General features: G+C 56.0%; 1 protein-coding gene across 5 annotated transcripts in view; it reads left to right on the forward strand.

Annotated features, from left to right (window-relative positions):
• The window catches only part of PUF60 (poly(U) binding splicing factor 60), a 29,467-nt gene extending 14,923 nt beyond the window's left edge, over nucleotides 1-14,544 (forward strand). For all 5 annotated transcript variants that reach the window (XM_032953110.2, XM_032953106.2, XM_032953107.2 and 2 more), the window contains 4 exons: nucleotides 1,020-1,219; nucleotides 9,243-9,519; nucleotides 11,005-11,441; nucleotides 12,725-14,544. In XM_032953110.2, the coding sequence (XP_032809001.1) occupies nucleotides 1,020-1,219; nucleotides 9,243-9,519; nucleotides 11,005-11,441; nucleotides 12,725-13,024 (1,214 nt within the window). In that variant the 3' untranslated portion in view covers nucleotides 13,025-14,544. The remainder of the gene's footprint in view (nucleotides 1-1,019; nucleotides 1,220-9,242; nucleotides 9,520-11,004; nucleotides 11,442-12,724) is intronic.
• The last annotated feature ends 316 nt before the right edge of the window (nucleotides 14,545-14,860 follow it).

A 14,860-nucleotide genomic window follows, 5' to 3' on the forward strand; every position in this document is an offset into this window, starting at 1 on the left:
GCGTTTTTTTTCATCATAATTATTAATGCAAGGCCCTGTTTATAAAAGCTTGAGATTTCAGGATCACCCCCCCCCCCGCGCCGAAATGAGAAACGTAACTTGATAGTCATACACAAACCAGTATGGTACTAACCTTCGAAAGCATACCACCGACTACGGCCCTACACAACACGCGTATTCTGGTACTCCACTCAGCTACCACACCCGCGGATGCCGTGGAACGGCCCACAGCCTTAACAATACAGTTGTAGGCTGTTGCATATTTCAAACGGCGGATGAAAGAAGAGGAAGACAAAAGAGCAGTTGGAGCTTTCCTGTGTAAGAGCCTTACTCGGAGAGTCTTTATTTGCACCTCAGTAGACGTGTGGACCGTAGCTGCCTTGGTCTGTGTAAGCCACGCAGTAGGGGGCACAGGTGGTGCGTCTGCCAGTCATCTCGGTCAGTCAACCCATGGCACCTGGGTCTGTGCCGTGACCACCCGTCAGCGAACCTTCGACACTTCGCGTGATGGCCGCAAAGTGCACCTGGCCTGGCACAGGTGCCGCGGTGACGTCACCGTCATTTGGTGGCGAATGGCGGTTGTGTTGGTATTGGTGAGAGCCACGCAACGCATCGAGCCTTCTCTTGCACGGTCGCCACTTCGTTTTTTCGGGGTTACTGGCCGAGGAGTACCAACCGGAAGAAAACTGCGTCGATACAAACTCAGGCTTGCACAACGACGCCAAGCGCTCTTTTGTACATCTATTAGGGTTTTGTTTTAATCTATGATCAAAATAGGAAAGTAAATTTAGGAACACCCTGCTTATTTTACTCATTTACCCAGCAGAGCCATGCAAAGTGACGCGACCTTTCCCCTGTCCCATGCCTCGCTCTGTTGCCCTGATCCTGCTGGAAATTTTACCCCGTACCTTCAACTGCACTTTGCCTTGACGCTGCCCTCCTTGCCTTGACCCCTGCCCCTCACCGTTGATGTTGCGCCTCCCCCCCCCCCCACCGTGTTGGTGCCGTCGCCGCCACAGAGTACGAGCGCTACCAGTCGGCCCAGGATGCCGTGGCCTCCATGAACCTGTTCGACCTGGGAGGCCAGTACCTGCGCGTGGGCCGCGCCGTCACTCCGCCCAACGCCCTCGCCTCCATGGCCGCCATGTCGGCCGCGGGGGGGCTCCCCCCGGCAGCCGCGGTCGCCGCCGCCGCCGCCACCGCCAAGATCACCGCGCAGGTTAGGAGGTGGGGGGGGGAGGAGGGCGGTTATGTTCGAGAGGGGCGGTGCGTTTGTAACTGCCTCCCGGTTTTGGCAGCGAAGGTCTCGACGCGCCGAATCGGTGGAGCGGCGTTATATCTGCGCCGGCCTCCGTGGCGCTGTGCGGAGGGGCTGCCCGGTACGGCGCTCCCAGGTCCTGTCGGGTTCACAAGCGTGGGGCCCGGCCGGCTGGCTCAGCGGCAGAGTGAGCAGCTCGCTATCGGAAGGCCTCAGAATTAAAATCTTGGTTAGTGGGGGGGGAACTTGGGGGTTGGTCCGTGGTGGAGTTTGACTAAGCCCTCCGTGCAGGCTCACTAAAGTTTGTATCACTTGTGTGTCAACTTAGGTTGTGCGATGCATATTCTCGCCCCCGAAATAGGAATGTAGAATTTCCACCATTTTCTCTGCAGTGCTATTAACAGGAGATGAGTACAAATGTCTCATTGCCCAGTGGAGTCACAGGAGATTACTTGGATCTCTGACTTGATAGAGGAGAAATGCTCATTAAATGCCACACTGTTGGACATACCTTTACAATCCAAGCCAAGATGATAGTGAAGGGTGCATTCATTTTCGCGTATGCGACACTCCATCGACTCCATTCTTCCTTAAATAAGACATCATTTTCAAAACTAGATACTTCCATTCAATATGACAACACCCTGGGGAGGGGTTGAATGATTTTGAAATTTTGCCAACAAAGTGGCAGAATTTGTTGAACTTCCCATGGATCAGAGCGTGCGTGGCTCTCATTGGCTGAGCGAACGACGGTGTGGGGGGGGGGTACTTTAACACGGCCGGTGCTGCTGCTGCCTGTTCTCACTCGCTCGAAAGAGCTTCTAGATGTTTTCACTTCATTTTCTTGAGTAAAAAAATATTCTCCAGGACAAAAAGCTGTAACGAATCGGCGTTCTACGGGGTCGCGCCAAGCGAGGTCTTCCTGTAATATGTGATGGGTTTGGCAGCGGCCCTTCTGTATGTCACGTACTTTAACGTACAGCGACTGCACTAAAACATCGCCTTTTATATATATTGTTTCCCTTGTAAGGCCAGGCACGGTGCTGTAATGACGAGGATGGACAGCGGTGTTGGTTATTCCTTTTGAGTGTGGCGAGAATTGTGTTGGTCACGTGCACGTTGTTAGTATGGGCAGGGTATACGATTGGTTTTATTTCTCATGCAGGGGTCTGCTGGGATTCTACTGGAGTAGGTTTGCACGTTGGCCAGTTATACCTGGATATGGTGTGCCACCAAGCTGTGAACATTTTTTCCTGGGCTGCCGACACAGACAGACGTGGCTAAAAATAAGTCCTGTGTATATGTTTCATTTTATATATGCGCCGTTTTTTTCCCTCCACATTTAAAATCAACATCACGCGTTTAGAGTATTTGGCTGCTATAAAATCCAAGTGATGATAGGCCATTTAGTTGAGCTATCATTTGTGGCCAGGTCGCTTCTGAAAAAGAGCTACATAGCTCAGTGGGCCTTACCTGGTATCATACAGGGACTGCCTGTAACAGAATCACCTGGAATGCACCCGAGATCTCAGTAGCTAAGCAGGATTGAATCGGGTTAATGCTTCCATGGGTAAACCACCCATGCAATAAATGGGTGATGATAATAATGTCACCTTGTAATGCGCAGTGTTCACAGTGTGTGCTTAATGCTGGTGTGGGTTTGTGTGTTGAGCAACGTTTAGGAGTGTGTGTGTGTATAGTTATAGCGGGGAGCGTTACCATAGGGGTTAGCATGCGGAGCTACAAAGCAGGCAACCCGAGTTCGATTGCCGCCCATGGCCAACACCAGGAACGAATATCTGAACTGGTCCTGGGCCTCCCATAGGTCGGCTCAATCTGAAATGCGTACCTGTTGCGGTGTGTAAACATCATCATTGGGGAGACAATGGCGGCCGGGCGTGGTGCTGGTCACCCCCTCGTGCACCATTCCAGCCTTCATAGATGCTACTCGCTAACAGCACTTTCCTCCACAGTCTGCTTTAGCTGTACGGGAGATCTTTGTCTTTATAGTGATTGGGCTGTGCGGTTCATACGAGCGTGTACACGCACCGGCATTGCCTAGTGGGTGTCATTGTGTAGTGACGCACGAGTTGTGTGTGCTTCCTATGAGTAAGTGTGACACTGATATTGTGTCGTGGCTGTGAGTTTGCACAACGCGGTTGGTCTGTGTGGTATGTATCTACGGGTGTGCACTCACGTGCGCAGGTGTGGCTCTGCGTGCAGTGACACTAGTTTTGTGTCGAGGCCATCGGTGTGCCGCTAGCGCTGTGCGGAGGTGCGGGTGACGGCTGTCTGCGCACAACGGCACTGAGCGCTAGCCAGAGAGTCCAGTCACCAGCACATCCGCCATGACGCGTTCATCTTTAATTCACGCAGCGTTGAGGCGCACGCGTGGGTTCTGTGTCGCCCGCTCCGCCACCTGGGCCCCCACCATGGTCTCGCTCGCTCTCTCCTCGCAGCCAGCGTTGACAGACGCCCGTTGGTGGAGCCGAGACGGTACTTGGCCACGCTTGCCGCGCAGTCAAATTGGCTGTCCGTCCGTTTTGTTTTTCGTTCGTTCTGCCGACACGCCAGTGGAATTTTTTTTTTTGCTGCCGCAGTGACCTCAGGCTGAGCAGCGGTGAGCGGCGAGCGAGCGAAACGGAGCGGCGTTTTATCCTCTCGTCCTCCCTCCCGCATGATACGTTCACCCGCCCGTGTAACGGTTGATTAATGATTTATGCAAATTATACCCACACGGTACGATACGCCCAATGTTACATGTAGGTTAGTGGGGTGAGAAAAATTCGCACAAATGAGACGTCGGTGAGGACGGCTGAGTGAGGGCAAGAGAGCAGTGAATGCGAAAGGTGCGGTAAAAAAAAATTAGCGGTTACGGGTACATAGCTTGAACTAAAACCGGTTGCGGGTTTGCCACATACGTATAGAAACGCCCTCCAGCAAAAGAATTAAGTTTTTAATTGAGGAACGCAGGGAAAATGAACCGCGCGGTGGCTTTTGGCGGTTTTGTGGGTTCGCGCCGGGCCAATCTGTGCTCATTACCAACGATCCGCTACGATCGGTTCGCGGTTCCCGACTCTCCGAACCGGTAAACTTGCTCTGTAAACGGTTTCTGGATTTTTTTTGTTGTCCATCGGTTGTCATTTAACAACCCGTGTGGAAACAAGTCGAGCGAGCGGATGATCGATCCTATGAAAATAACGACTACGGATCGTAAAAAAATTAATTGAATCGGCGGGAGGTGTGTTGTGAGGGGGGGGGGGGGCGTTGTGGGAGGCTTGGGGTCGGGGTGGGGGGGCAGAGGTGTGGGGGTTGAATCGCACTGTGGGCAGCATCGCTCGTTGGCATGCACGCCCCCCGTTTGCTCACACGACGGTGCGCCAGCCCCCCCCCATCGCGCCCCCCCCCCCACCTCACAACTGTCCATCTCTCTCCCTCCCGTGCCCGCCCCCCCCACGCCAGTCCACACTGGCCAGTAATGCGATCTCGTTAATGCGTACGCGGGAACAATCGATGTAATCTCACCCAGCGACCCCCGTCGCCATCCGTCATCCGTCATGCTCTGCGGCGGCCCCCCACCCCCTCCACTCAAGGTCGGGCGTGTGGATAGACCGTTACCCCGGGGGGGGAGACCCCCCCCCCCCCCCACCGGCCGTCCCCCCACCCCTTTTACCCCACACAGTCCCCAACAGCACCAGTCAGAGCACCCACCTTCATGCCCTTTACATAATAACAAGAACAGTAATTGTTGGTTTTTGATAGAGCGCCCGACACGCAGACGCCTTGTCGGTGCACTGCACCTGCAATACGGGGAGGGGGGGCATCTGTCCCATGTGCGGTGGAGAAGTACGGTCACACAAACCCCGACACTGTGTGGGGGCGGTGAGGGGGACCTTCATCCAGCAGTGGACTGACAAAGGGCAGTAAATTATTGCTACTCGCCGCAAAGTGCACATGGGATGTGCAGAGAGGTTCAACGGCTCCGCTATCACTCGGACCTTCAATTGACCCTAGTTGAGAGCCGACGAATGTAATGTGTCCGAGAGGGTGGCCCGCAGAGCAGACGGTGTTGGCGGCAGCGGTCGGCTTGGGGAGGCCTTCATCCAGCAGTGGATTGATCATTGTTGCTGCTGGTGATGAGAGCCAGTTTATATGAACATAAAGTAGTGTCACGGAGTACGGCGTACAAACAAGCACAGCCGGCTTGCTCTTGGGCCTATGGACAGGATTGGGGGAGTCCCGGATTGCTCCCGCGCCGAGTAGCATGGCTGGCTACGTACGGTGCGAAAGAACTTCAACATGCAGCTCGGGGCATTGCACCAGTTCCACGCGAGCCGAGACGGGGTGAGGGGGGGGTCCACCAACTCCCCCCGCCCCCACCGTGCACGCAGCATTGTGCGACGGAGCTGTGGCTTTGTGTCTCAGTCACTGCCACGCGTGTGTGCGTTTGCGCGTGTGAGATATGGCCGTTCTGTAGTGGGGAGCGGCAGGGCAGCGGTTCACGCACCGCGCTACGAACCCGGCGACCCGAGTTCGATTCCAGTTCACGGCCAACACCAGTGACGATAATCTGAACGGGTCCTGGGCTTTCCCCTAGGCCGAGTAATCCTCAGATAAGTACCTGGTGCGCTGTGTAAACATCGCCAATGGGGAGACAACAGCTCTTGCCCCAACGGTCTCTCAAAGACTATGGGGGATCTTTTGTCATTGATGGCCGCTGTTGGAGACGCACAGAGCAGCCTTGGAGGTGCAGAGGGGATAACGGCGGTGGGCTCAACGGTGGCTCCTCACCGCTCCTGCCACAGAGGTGCCTGTGGCTCCCACCTACGCGTTACATTTGCACCTCCCTAATCCGCGTCCACTCGGCGGACAGAAACATCTCGGGCGGCAGTGGAGGCGGCGGCGGCGGCGGCGGCGGCATCGGAGGTGGGGGAGAGTGTTTCAATTTAATTCCCGTGAACAAACGGGGCCAGGGTAGTCCTGGCGCGCGCGTCGCGGTGAGGAGCGGTGCAAGGTGTGGGCGGCTGAGAGCGGGGGTGGAGAGTCGGGACGGCGGGGGTTGCTTTGGAGGGATGCGCGATGCCTCTGCAGGGGTTGCCGCGGTTGCTGACGTGTCAACCGTGGCAACCGTGACCGGGTCTCGCCCCGTTCCTCTTCCCGGCTAAAACCCGCCACCGCCCCCCCCCCTTAATTTGATGAGCCGTCTCGGGGAATAATGATAACTTATTAGCGCACGCGTTAACAATGTGGCGGGACAGCCGCTGCGGCAGCGTGGCGGCGAGATTAACGAGCGGGCTCCTTCACTCTGCTCCTCCTCCTCCTCCTCCTGCCGCCAACGCGGCACAACGCAAATCTCCCGTCTCTTTATGTCACCGCCGCCCAAGAAGCCGCGTGCAGTGCCACGCTCCCTCCCACACAGCGGCAAGCCACCCCCCCCCCCCCGTGTTGTGATTGGTTGGATTTTGCAGCGCTGGAGCGGTGGTAGTGGTGGTATATAAAAAAAAATTCCACGGATTGTCAAAACACCCACGCCCTGCCTGCCCATAAAATACGCCGTGTGTGTGTGTGTGCGCATTCCACCCCTGCGCACAGGTGGGGTGGGGGGGGAGCGAGTAGGGGGGGCGAGCGGGAAGCTGGTGGGGGGGGGGACCCTTTCAAGTTGAAATGCGTCCAATTGTCACGACTCGAGAATCAAAACGGTGGCGGCACCTTCGTCGGTATCACTGTGTGTGCCTTTAAAATACAAATATATGATGTACGACGTTTCAGGCAGTTTCCCGTCTTCAGAGCATATACATTCTTTTAGGTGCCATTGCCTAAAACGTCACCTGTTTAGTTTTTTTCATATTAAGGCCACGTGGTGGTGTTGTTGATGAACCTGCTGAATTTTATAATTCAGCGTTTCATGTGTTTTGTGCACCACTGCTAACGGCAGAAGCACCAGCAGCAGCATCGACAAATAATTTGTCTGCGGTTCAAGAATCGGCTCCCTCCTCCCCGTCTCGTTTATTGAGTTTTGTTCGATCCGCTACGCCCAAGTGCGAGGAATATCGCTCGCATTTCTAATTTTTCGAAAAACAAACACTCCATCGATTCTGGCACACGCGCGGTTTGATGCACGTATTGCGAGCTTAGGAATACATTTTAGTTGAGGAATCGATGCTCCGTCGCGTGCACGATGTTTAATATCACGATTATCTCGCACGCACATTTATTTACAGACGCTTAGTACTTCTGGCATGTTTACACCAGATATGCAACAGCGGAGGCTTTGTGCTGCATAAATCTGACACGTGAAGGTGTTGCGGCATTCCTCTAGGCAGTGTGGTGGGCGTGTGAGGTCCAGGCGGGCATGTGTGACTAGGCTAGTGTGCGTCTGTGTTTGGGTGTGGGGAGCGGCGGGGCAGTGGTGGCGCAGCGGCCTGTGCCGCCGCGCCACGAACCTGGCGGCCAGAGTTAGATTCCTGGCTCACAACCAACATATCTGAAGCGGTCCTTGGCCAAAGCGAGTACCTGGTGCGGTGCATGAAAATGTCAGCACTGGAGAGACAAGATGGAGCTAGCCACACCAACCTTTGCCCCCCCCCTCCTGTGCTGTGTTGGCCCTCACAGCAGTAGTAGCGGATGTGTGGGCAATGTACATCTCTCTTGTTTTTGACCTCGTCAAGGCCTCTCTGACCCCTTCACGATGATGCCAGAGGACGTGGATTTTATTCTCCGAAGTTTGTGCGTCGGCGTGTTCTCTTGTGCTGCTACGGCAGGGGCGGGGGCGGGGGGGGGGGGGTTCTGCTCTTTGTCTTGCGAGTGGTCGGCCGTGATTTTCCACGTGTGTACATCGCACGGGCGGCATTCGGCGAGCGTCGCTCACGTTTGTTCTTGAGCGCCGCTGCTGAAGGGCGGTGGTGCCGTTGCCTGCGGCTCCCCGACCACCTCTTTGGTTGCACGCGGGCGGCTCCGCAGTCCTCCGCGACACTGCTGGCGTCAGCGTTCCTGAAGATAATGGCGCGGGGAGCTGTGCCGCAGTCCAGACCGCGCCGCATTGTTACGGCAGACGGCGGCCGTTGGGTCCCTCCCGGCCCCACCCACCCACCCACCCCTTCCCCCCACCGCCGTGGAGTTTTTTTTTTTTATCCCCGGGAAATCCTCGCCGAGTCTCAAGGCTCTTTTTCAAGAGGGTGGCCACGTTGGCCGATTCGAGGCGTGTGACGTGATGTGATGGGCGCATCGATCCGGCGGGGAAAAAAATCCATTGCAGCGTTCGGATTACGTGAGAGTTGCTTATGATTAATGCGAACGGTATGCAAATGTCAGGCGGATCTTGCATTGATGCGAACAGTGAAAAAAACGTCCCGACGAAGAGACTTAAAAACAAATATCCGTCAATAATTTGCAATGTAAGCTTGAATCATGACAATTACATTGCCTTGTTTTTTTTTGTTTCGGACGTGTACATCGTCATTTGCATATAATTAACCAAAATTTTAAATCATCGATTCTCAACCTGATTTGATGCCTGAATTTGCATGGCAGGGCGCGATATAAATTGTTATTGCCTCTCATCTCGCTCTGCTCCCTTCCCCGTGCTCTCCTTCCTCTCATCTCACTCTACTCCCCTCCCACGCACTCCTCCGCTCCAGCATCCAAGGCTTTCCATCAGCCTTCACTCAGTGCGAGTCGGTCAGTCTCATCTTCTGCATCTCTCGTCTGGAACGCTCCCTCCCCCTGCCCGCACAGCCATCCGTGCTGTCCGCTCCCTCTGTTCAAAATTCAAGCTTGAGACCTTTATTCTTCTATCTACAACGGTCTTACAGTCTCTCTCAATAAAATAAATAAATCCACGGTTTCCGGTCACGCGCAGACGCCACGTGAAATCCACATCGCGCCCTGAACTCCATCGCACGCTCGGCAGCCGCCACAGTCGGCTGTCTCGCCGGGCGCCTTGATGTAACGGTCGTGCCGCGCCTGCCGTGCGTGTCACTCGCAGGAGGCGGTAGCCGGCGCGGCGTACGGCGCCCTCTCGAACCCGGCAGCCGCCGCCCTGGCGGCGGCGCAGGGCCTGGCGCAGGGGCTGGCGCAGGGGCTGGTTCCGCCAGCCGTGACGGCCCAGAGCATCGCGCAGGGCCTCATGACGCCGGCCGTGACGGCACAGAGCCTGGCACAGGGGCTGGTGTCGCCAGCCGCCGCCGCGCTGGGGCTCGCGCAGCCGCTGGGCAACCTCCCGCAGGCCGTGATGGCGGCGCAGGCGCCGGGGCTCATTACAGGTTAGGCACCAATGTTCTCCTGTGACCAGCGCAATCACCACCAGCGCGATCACCACCATCATCACCACCACCATGATCACCACCACGATTTCCAACGCAATCACCACTTCCCTTCCCCAGCGTGATCACAACTCTGATCCTCACCGCGATCATCGCGATCACCATTTTGATAACCACCACGATCTCCAGCTTAATCACCATCACCACTTGAATCGCCATGATCACCGCCACCATGATCACGATCACCACGATCAACACTTCCATCACCAGTGCAATCACCACCATCACCGGCACAATCACGATCACCAGCACCACGATCACCACCACGACCACCAACGCCATCACCAGCATAACGATGATCCTTTTAATGCTGCATAGATTTGGCATTTTTATTACTTAAATGTTTTCCCCCCAATTGTATCTAAATTGTGCTATTGGCATCGAGAGGCGGAATAAACCATGCGGGAAACCCTTGGTTTGAGAATGGCACGTAGAAGCGGATGTCATAGAACTAGTGAGAAGCCTTCCCAGTAGGAAGAGCCCAATTTATATTTCGAGTACCGAACCAAAGCTTAACGCAACGATTCGTGCCGTTTCTGAACACCGATTGAAATCGCCGCAATATATAAATGAGCGTTGTTAAAGCGGTCTCGATCGGATCCGATATCATGATTTAGACTGGGGGACGAATCCCACGAGCTGTGAAGCTCTTTTTCACAGATGTCCAACAGGGGAGGGTCAGCAATTTACACCAAATAATACAACAGTAACATGATGGAAGTGCAAAATAGAGAAATGGTAAGCAGGTCATGAAAAAATTGCCCTCGTACGTAAATTCCTTCCGATTTTTCAACACTAAATGCAAGCTTGGGCTTGGCAGCAAAACAACAACAAATTACTGCTCCCAAAGTCTTACAATCTTTAAATCCGAATGAATTATGCATTGACTAACAAAGGCCCCGATTGGCCGCTGTGTGACGGCTTCCTGTGAAGGAGGGTCATTGCCCAAAACGTCGGTCAATCACGGCGTCCTTTTCCTTGACTACCGCCAGTCGTCGCTGCTGACACGTCCCGCCCAAGCCCGCTCGCTTTACAAAGAGGATAAAACTTTACGTAAGATGATGGTGGTGAAAATAAAGAGTGGTGGTATTAAACTAACCGAAAAATAAACTATTTTTATATTACCAGGTATGGCCCACTGAGCTATATTGCTCTTTTTTTAGAGAAGCAACTTGGCCACAAACGATAGCTCGACGAACTGGCTACTATATAAATATATAGTAACCAAATACTCTAAACGTGTGTTGTTGATTCTAAATGTGGAGGGAAAAAACCGGAGGACCCAGTGAAAACTCCACAGCAGGCATCCGCTTCGGGATCGTACCTACGATCTCCCGCATACCAGGCGAGGGAGTTAACACAGCCCGGCGTCGTTACCGGTGAACTGTGTCGTTAACCTGCTGAACGTCTTCTAACCCCGCCCAGGAGTGACCCCTCTGAGGCCGCAGATGCAGCTGGGGATGGGCATCCCGCAGGTGGGGCTGGTCAACCCCGTGCTGTCCACGCCTCCGCCGGGCGCCGGAGGCTCGGGCGACATGCCCCGCGGCGCCATCAACATGGGCGGCATCAACATGGGCAACCTGGGCATGAACATCGGCGGGCTCGCAGGCATGGGCGGGCCGGGCCTGGGCATGATGAACATGGGCGGCATGGCCGGGCTGGCGGCGGCGGCGGCCGCTGCGGCGACGCGCAAGGAGGGGGGCGCCGCCGGCGCCGCTGCGGCCGCGGCCGCCGCGGCCGCGGGCGACGGGAAGGAGGCAGCGCCCGAAAAGACGGAGACGCTGAGCGAGCAGGAGCACATGACCATCTCGGGCAGCAGCGCACGCCACATGGTCATGCAGAAGCTGCTGCGCAAGCAGGAGGTGTGTGTGTGTGGTGGTGTGTGTGTGGTGGCGGTGTGTGTGTGTGTGTGGTGGCGGTGTGTGTGTGGTGGCGGTGTGTGTGTGTGGTGGCGGTGTGTGTGTGGTGGCGGTGTGTGTGTGTGTGTGGTGGCGGTGTGTGTGTGTGTGTGGTGGCGGTGTGTGTGTGTGTGTGTGTGGTGGCGGTGTGTGTGTGTGTGGTGGCGGTGTGTGTGGTGGCGGTGTGTGTGTGTGTGTGGTGCGCGTGCGTGATGTAGCACGTATGTTGAGGCAGTGGGTAGCTAGCACCACACCCGACCGCCTTTGTCCCCCCAGTGGCGATGTTTACACAGCGCACCAGGTACTCATGTGAGGATTAGTCTGCCTTGGGGAATGCCAGGGCCCGTTCAGATTATCGTCACTGGTATTGGCCGTGAACTGGAATCGAACTCGGGTGGCCGGGTTCGTAGCGCGGCGCGTTAACCGCTGCCCTGCCGCTCCCCACTCCAGAACGGCCATATCTCACACGCGCAAACGCACACACGCGTGGCAGTGACTGAGACACAAAGCCACAGCTCCGTCGCACAATGCTGCGTGCACGGTGGGGGCGGGGGGAGTTGGTGGACCTCACCCCATCTCGGCTCGCGTGGAACTGACGGTGATCGTTGGTGCAATGCCCCGAGCTGCATGCTGAAGTTCTTTCGCACCGTACGTAGCCAACTGTGCTAATCAGAGGTGGGAGGGAAGGACAAATAACTAACATGCAAAAAGCAGTTCTGAACAAATTAGTTTTCAACTTAGTATAGTGGTGTAGTGTGTAGTAGTTTAGTGTACAGTAAAACCTTGGATTGAGAGTAACTTGGTCTGCGAGTGTTTTGCAAGATGAGCAAAAATTTTAAATAAATATTAATTTAATAAACGAGCGAGCTTATTGCAATACGAGTAGTACGTATACGCTTTGTTTGCCGAGCGTCACGTGATCACAACTGATACGAGTGCTTTGGATTACAAACACGTGTAGGGAATCTTAGTGTAGTGTAGTGTATCGTGTATGTTTTAATTTTTTTGGCACCGTGCGTAGCCAACCGTGCTAATCGGCGGTGCGGTGGTAGGACAAACAACTGACACGCAAAAAGTATTTCTAAAGAAATGCGTTTTCAATTGTTGATGATTTTCAAGTGCATAGCTCCAGTGGCTCCCTAATATCGTAAGGAAGAGCGTTGCTGACACGCAGGTACAGCAGCGGCCGGAGCGGGCGGCAGCCGTCGTGACTCGCTCGCGCGCCCTTTCTGCCCTCGCGTGTGCAGTCGCGCGTCATGGTCCTGCGCAACATGGTCGGGCCCGAGGACATCGACGACGACCTGGAGGGCGAGGTGACGGAGGAGTGCGGCAAGTACGGCGCCGTGAGCCGCGTCGTCATCTACCAGGAGCGCCAGGGCGAGGAGGACGACGCCGACGTCATCGTCAAGATCTTTGTCGAGTTCTCCGAGACGGCGGAGAGCGAGCGCGCCATCCAGGCCCTCAACGGCCGCTGGTTCGGCGGGCGCAAGGTGTCGGCCGAGATCTACGAGCAGGAGCGCTTCAACACCAGCGACCTGTCGGCGTGAGCGGGGGTGGGGGAGGGAGGGTGCCGGTGGGGGATAGCGAGAGCGTGTGGAGGGTTTTTTTGTGGGAGGTGAGTGAGGGTGTCCGGACGGCATGGCTTGACGCGGTTAGGCCTGCAAACGATTCGCGGTCCTCGCCGTCCGTACCCCCCCCCCCCACCCGATTACCCCCCCCCCCTTCTCTCACGGCAGCTTCCGCGTTTCAATTTGAGAATGGGAGAATCCGGTTACCCTCGGAGCAGTGTGGTGCGTTACGTAGCACCCTTCGTGGCCACGGGGTTCCCGCTAACCCAACGCAGACTCAAGTCGGCGTTGGGTTCCCCCGTGCGCCGCGCAGCGACGCGCGGGGCCGTGAGCATCCACGCTCATCCGGCCACTTGGTCCTCCCTCCTCATTGTTGTGGATTGAGCCACTGCCTCCTCCCACCCCCCCTCTCCTTCCTCCACCCTTGTCCACCTCCAGAGACCCCTCTTGTATTTTTGTAAGGAACCACCTTCCTCCCCATTGCTTGTAAATGCTCGTTGCTTTTGTTTGCTCCGTGTGGGCAACGCTCCCCTCCCGGGTGGCTCCATGCCGTGGCTCTACCGTGGAGCCTCTGGGTGGTGGCTCTGCCCTCGACGCTTTGCCGTGGCCGTGTCGAGGTCGTGTTTTGCCACGGCACGTTCTCTGGGCGGTGGGAGGCAGCAGTGAGGTTGAGGGGGGAGAGTGGTGGGGGCAAGATGAGCGTAGCCCACACCTCCCCGAGCCCACCGCTGCATCCCGTGCAGCGATGGGGTCGGGGAGCGTGCCGCTGCTGCCCACGAGGTGGCCGCATGGAGGCGGGTACGGGGCGCCGGCGGGTACACGGGCGTGTGAGCGTGTGAGCACACTAATGTGAGTACGTGGAGTGTGAGCAAGCACGCGGGTGTAACCGGGCGCCCGCGCGGATTCGAGTTTGCGGAGTGAGTGAATACGTGGGTGTGAGTGAGTACGGGGGTGTGTGAAAGTTGGCCCGCGCGGGGTTGAGCGAGTACACGGGTGTGCGAGTCAGTACGCGGGTGTGAGTGAGCGAGTACGCGGGTGTGAGTGAGCGAGTACGCGGGTGTGAGTGAGCGAGTACGCGGGTGTGAGTGAGCGAGTACGCGGGTGTGAGTGAGCAAGTACGCGGGTGTGAGTGAGCGAGTACGCGGGTGTGCGAGTCGGTACGCGGGTGTGAGTGAGCGAGTACGCGGGTGTGAGTGAGCGAGTACGCGGGTGTGAGTGAGCGAGTACGCGGGTGTGTGAGTGAGTACGGGGGAGGGGTGCGTGCGAATTTTGCCCGCGCAGTTGTGCGAGTGAGTACGCGGGCGCTGTTGCCACAGTTGCCGTGCGGGTTGAGCGTTGTGTTTATACCGCGTGTCCGCACGATGTAGTCCTTGGGTTTGCAGAGAGTCGACTGTCCTCCTTCATTCCAGAATGGGCCTGAATAATGCATTGTTGTGCGTGACATCACCACCGCGTTTTTTGTTCATACAGTTTCAAATAAACAGGGGGAAAAGAAACAACGCTGTTGCGGCTGCTGCTACCTTGTGCATGGCAACAACAACAACAACATCTGTGCGTGTGTGTTTCAAAGGCCTCCCGAGCTCGGTGGCGACTTTTAACTGTACCCCGGCTGGTGTACAGGAGGAGGTCGTGGGTTCAAACACAACCCTAAGGCCTGCTTTATATTTGGAGGTAGCGTGTCCCTGTGGTCGCGTGGATTTTGTCTGCGGGACCTCCGGTTTTTCCCTCCACATTTAGAATCAACGTCCCGCGGCAATACATTTCCACTCGATAAGCCACTTCGTTGAGCTATCATTTGTGGCCAGGTGGCTTCTT

This window comes from Petromyzon marinus, chromosome 12, assembly GCF_048934315.1.
Source record: "Petromyzon marinus isolate PM22_M1 ecotype Great Lakes invasive population chromosome 12, UKy_Petmar_22M1.pri1.0, whole genome shotgun sequence".
NCBI classification, from domain to species: domain Eukaryota; kingdom Metazoa; phylum Chordata; class Hyperoartia; order Petromyzontiformes; family Petromyzontidae; genus Petromyzon; species Petromyzon marinus.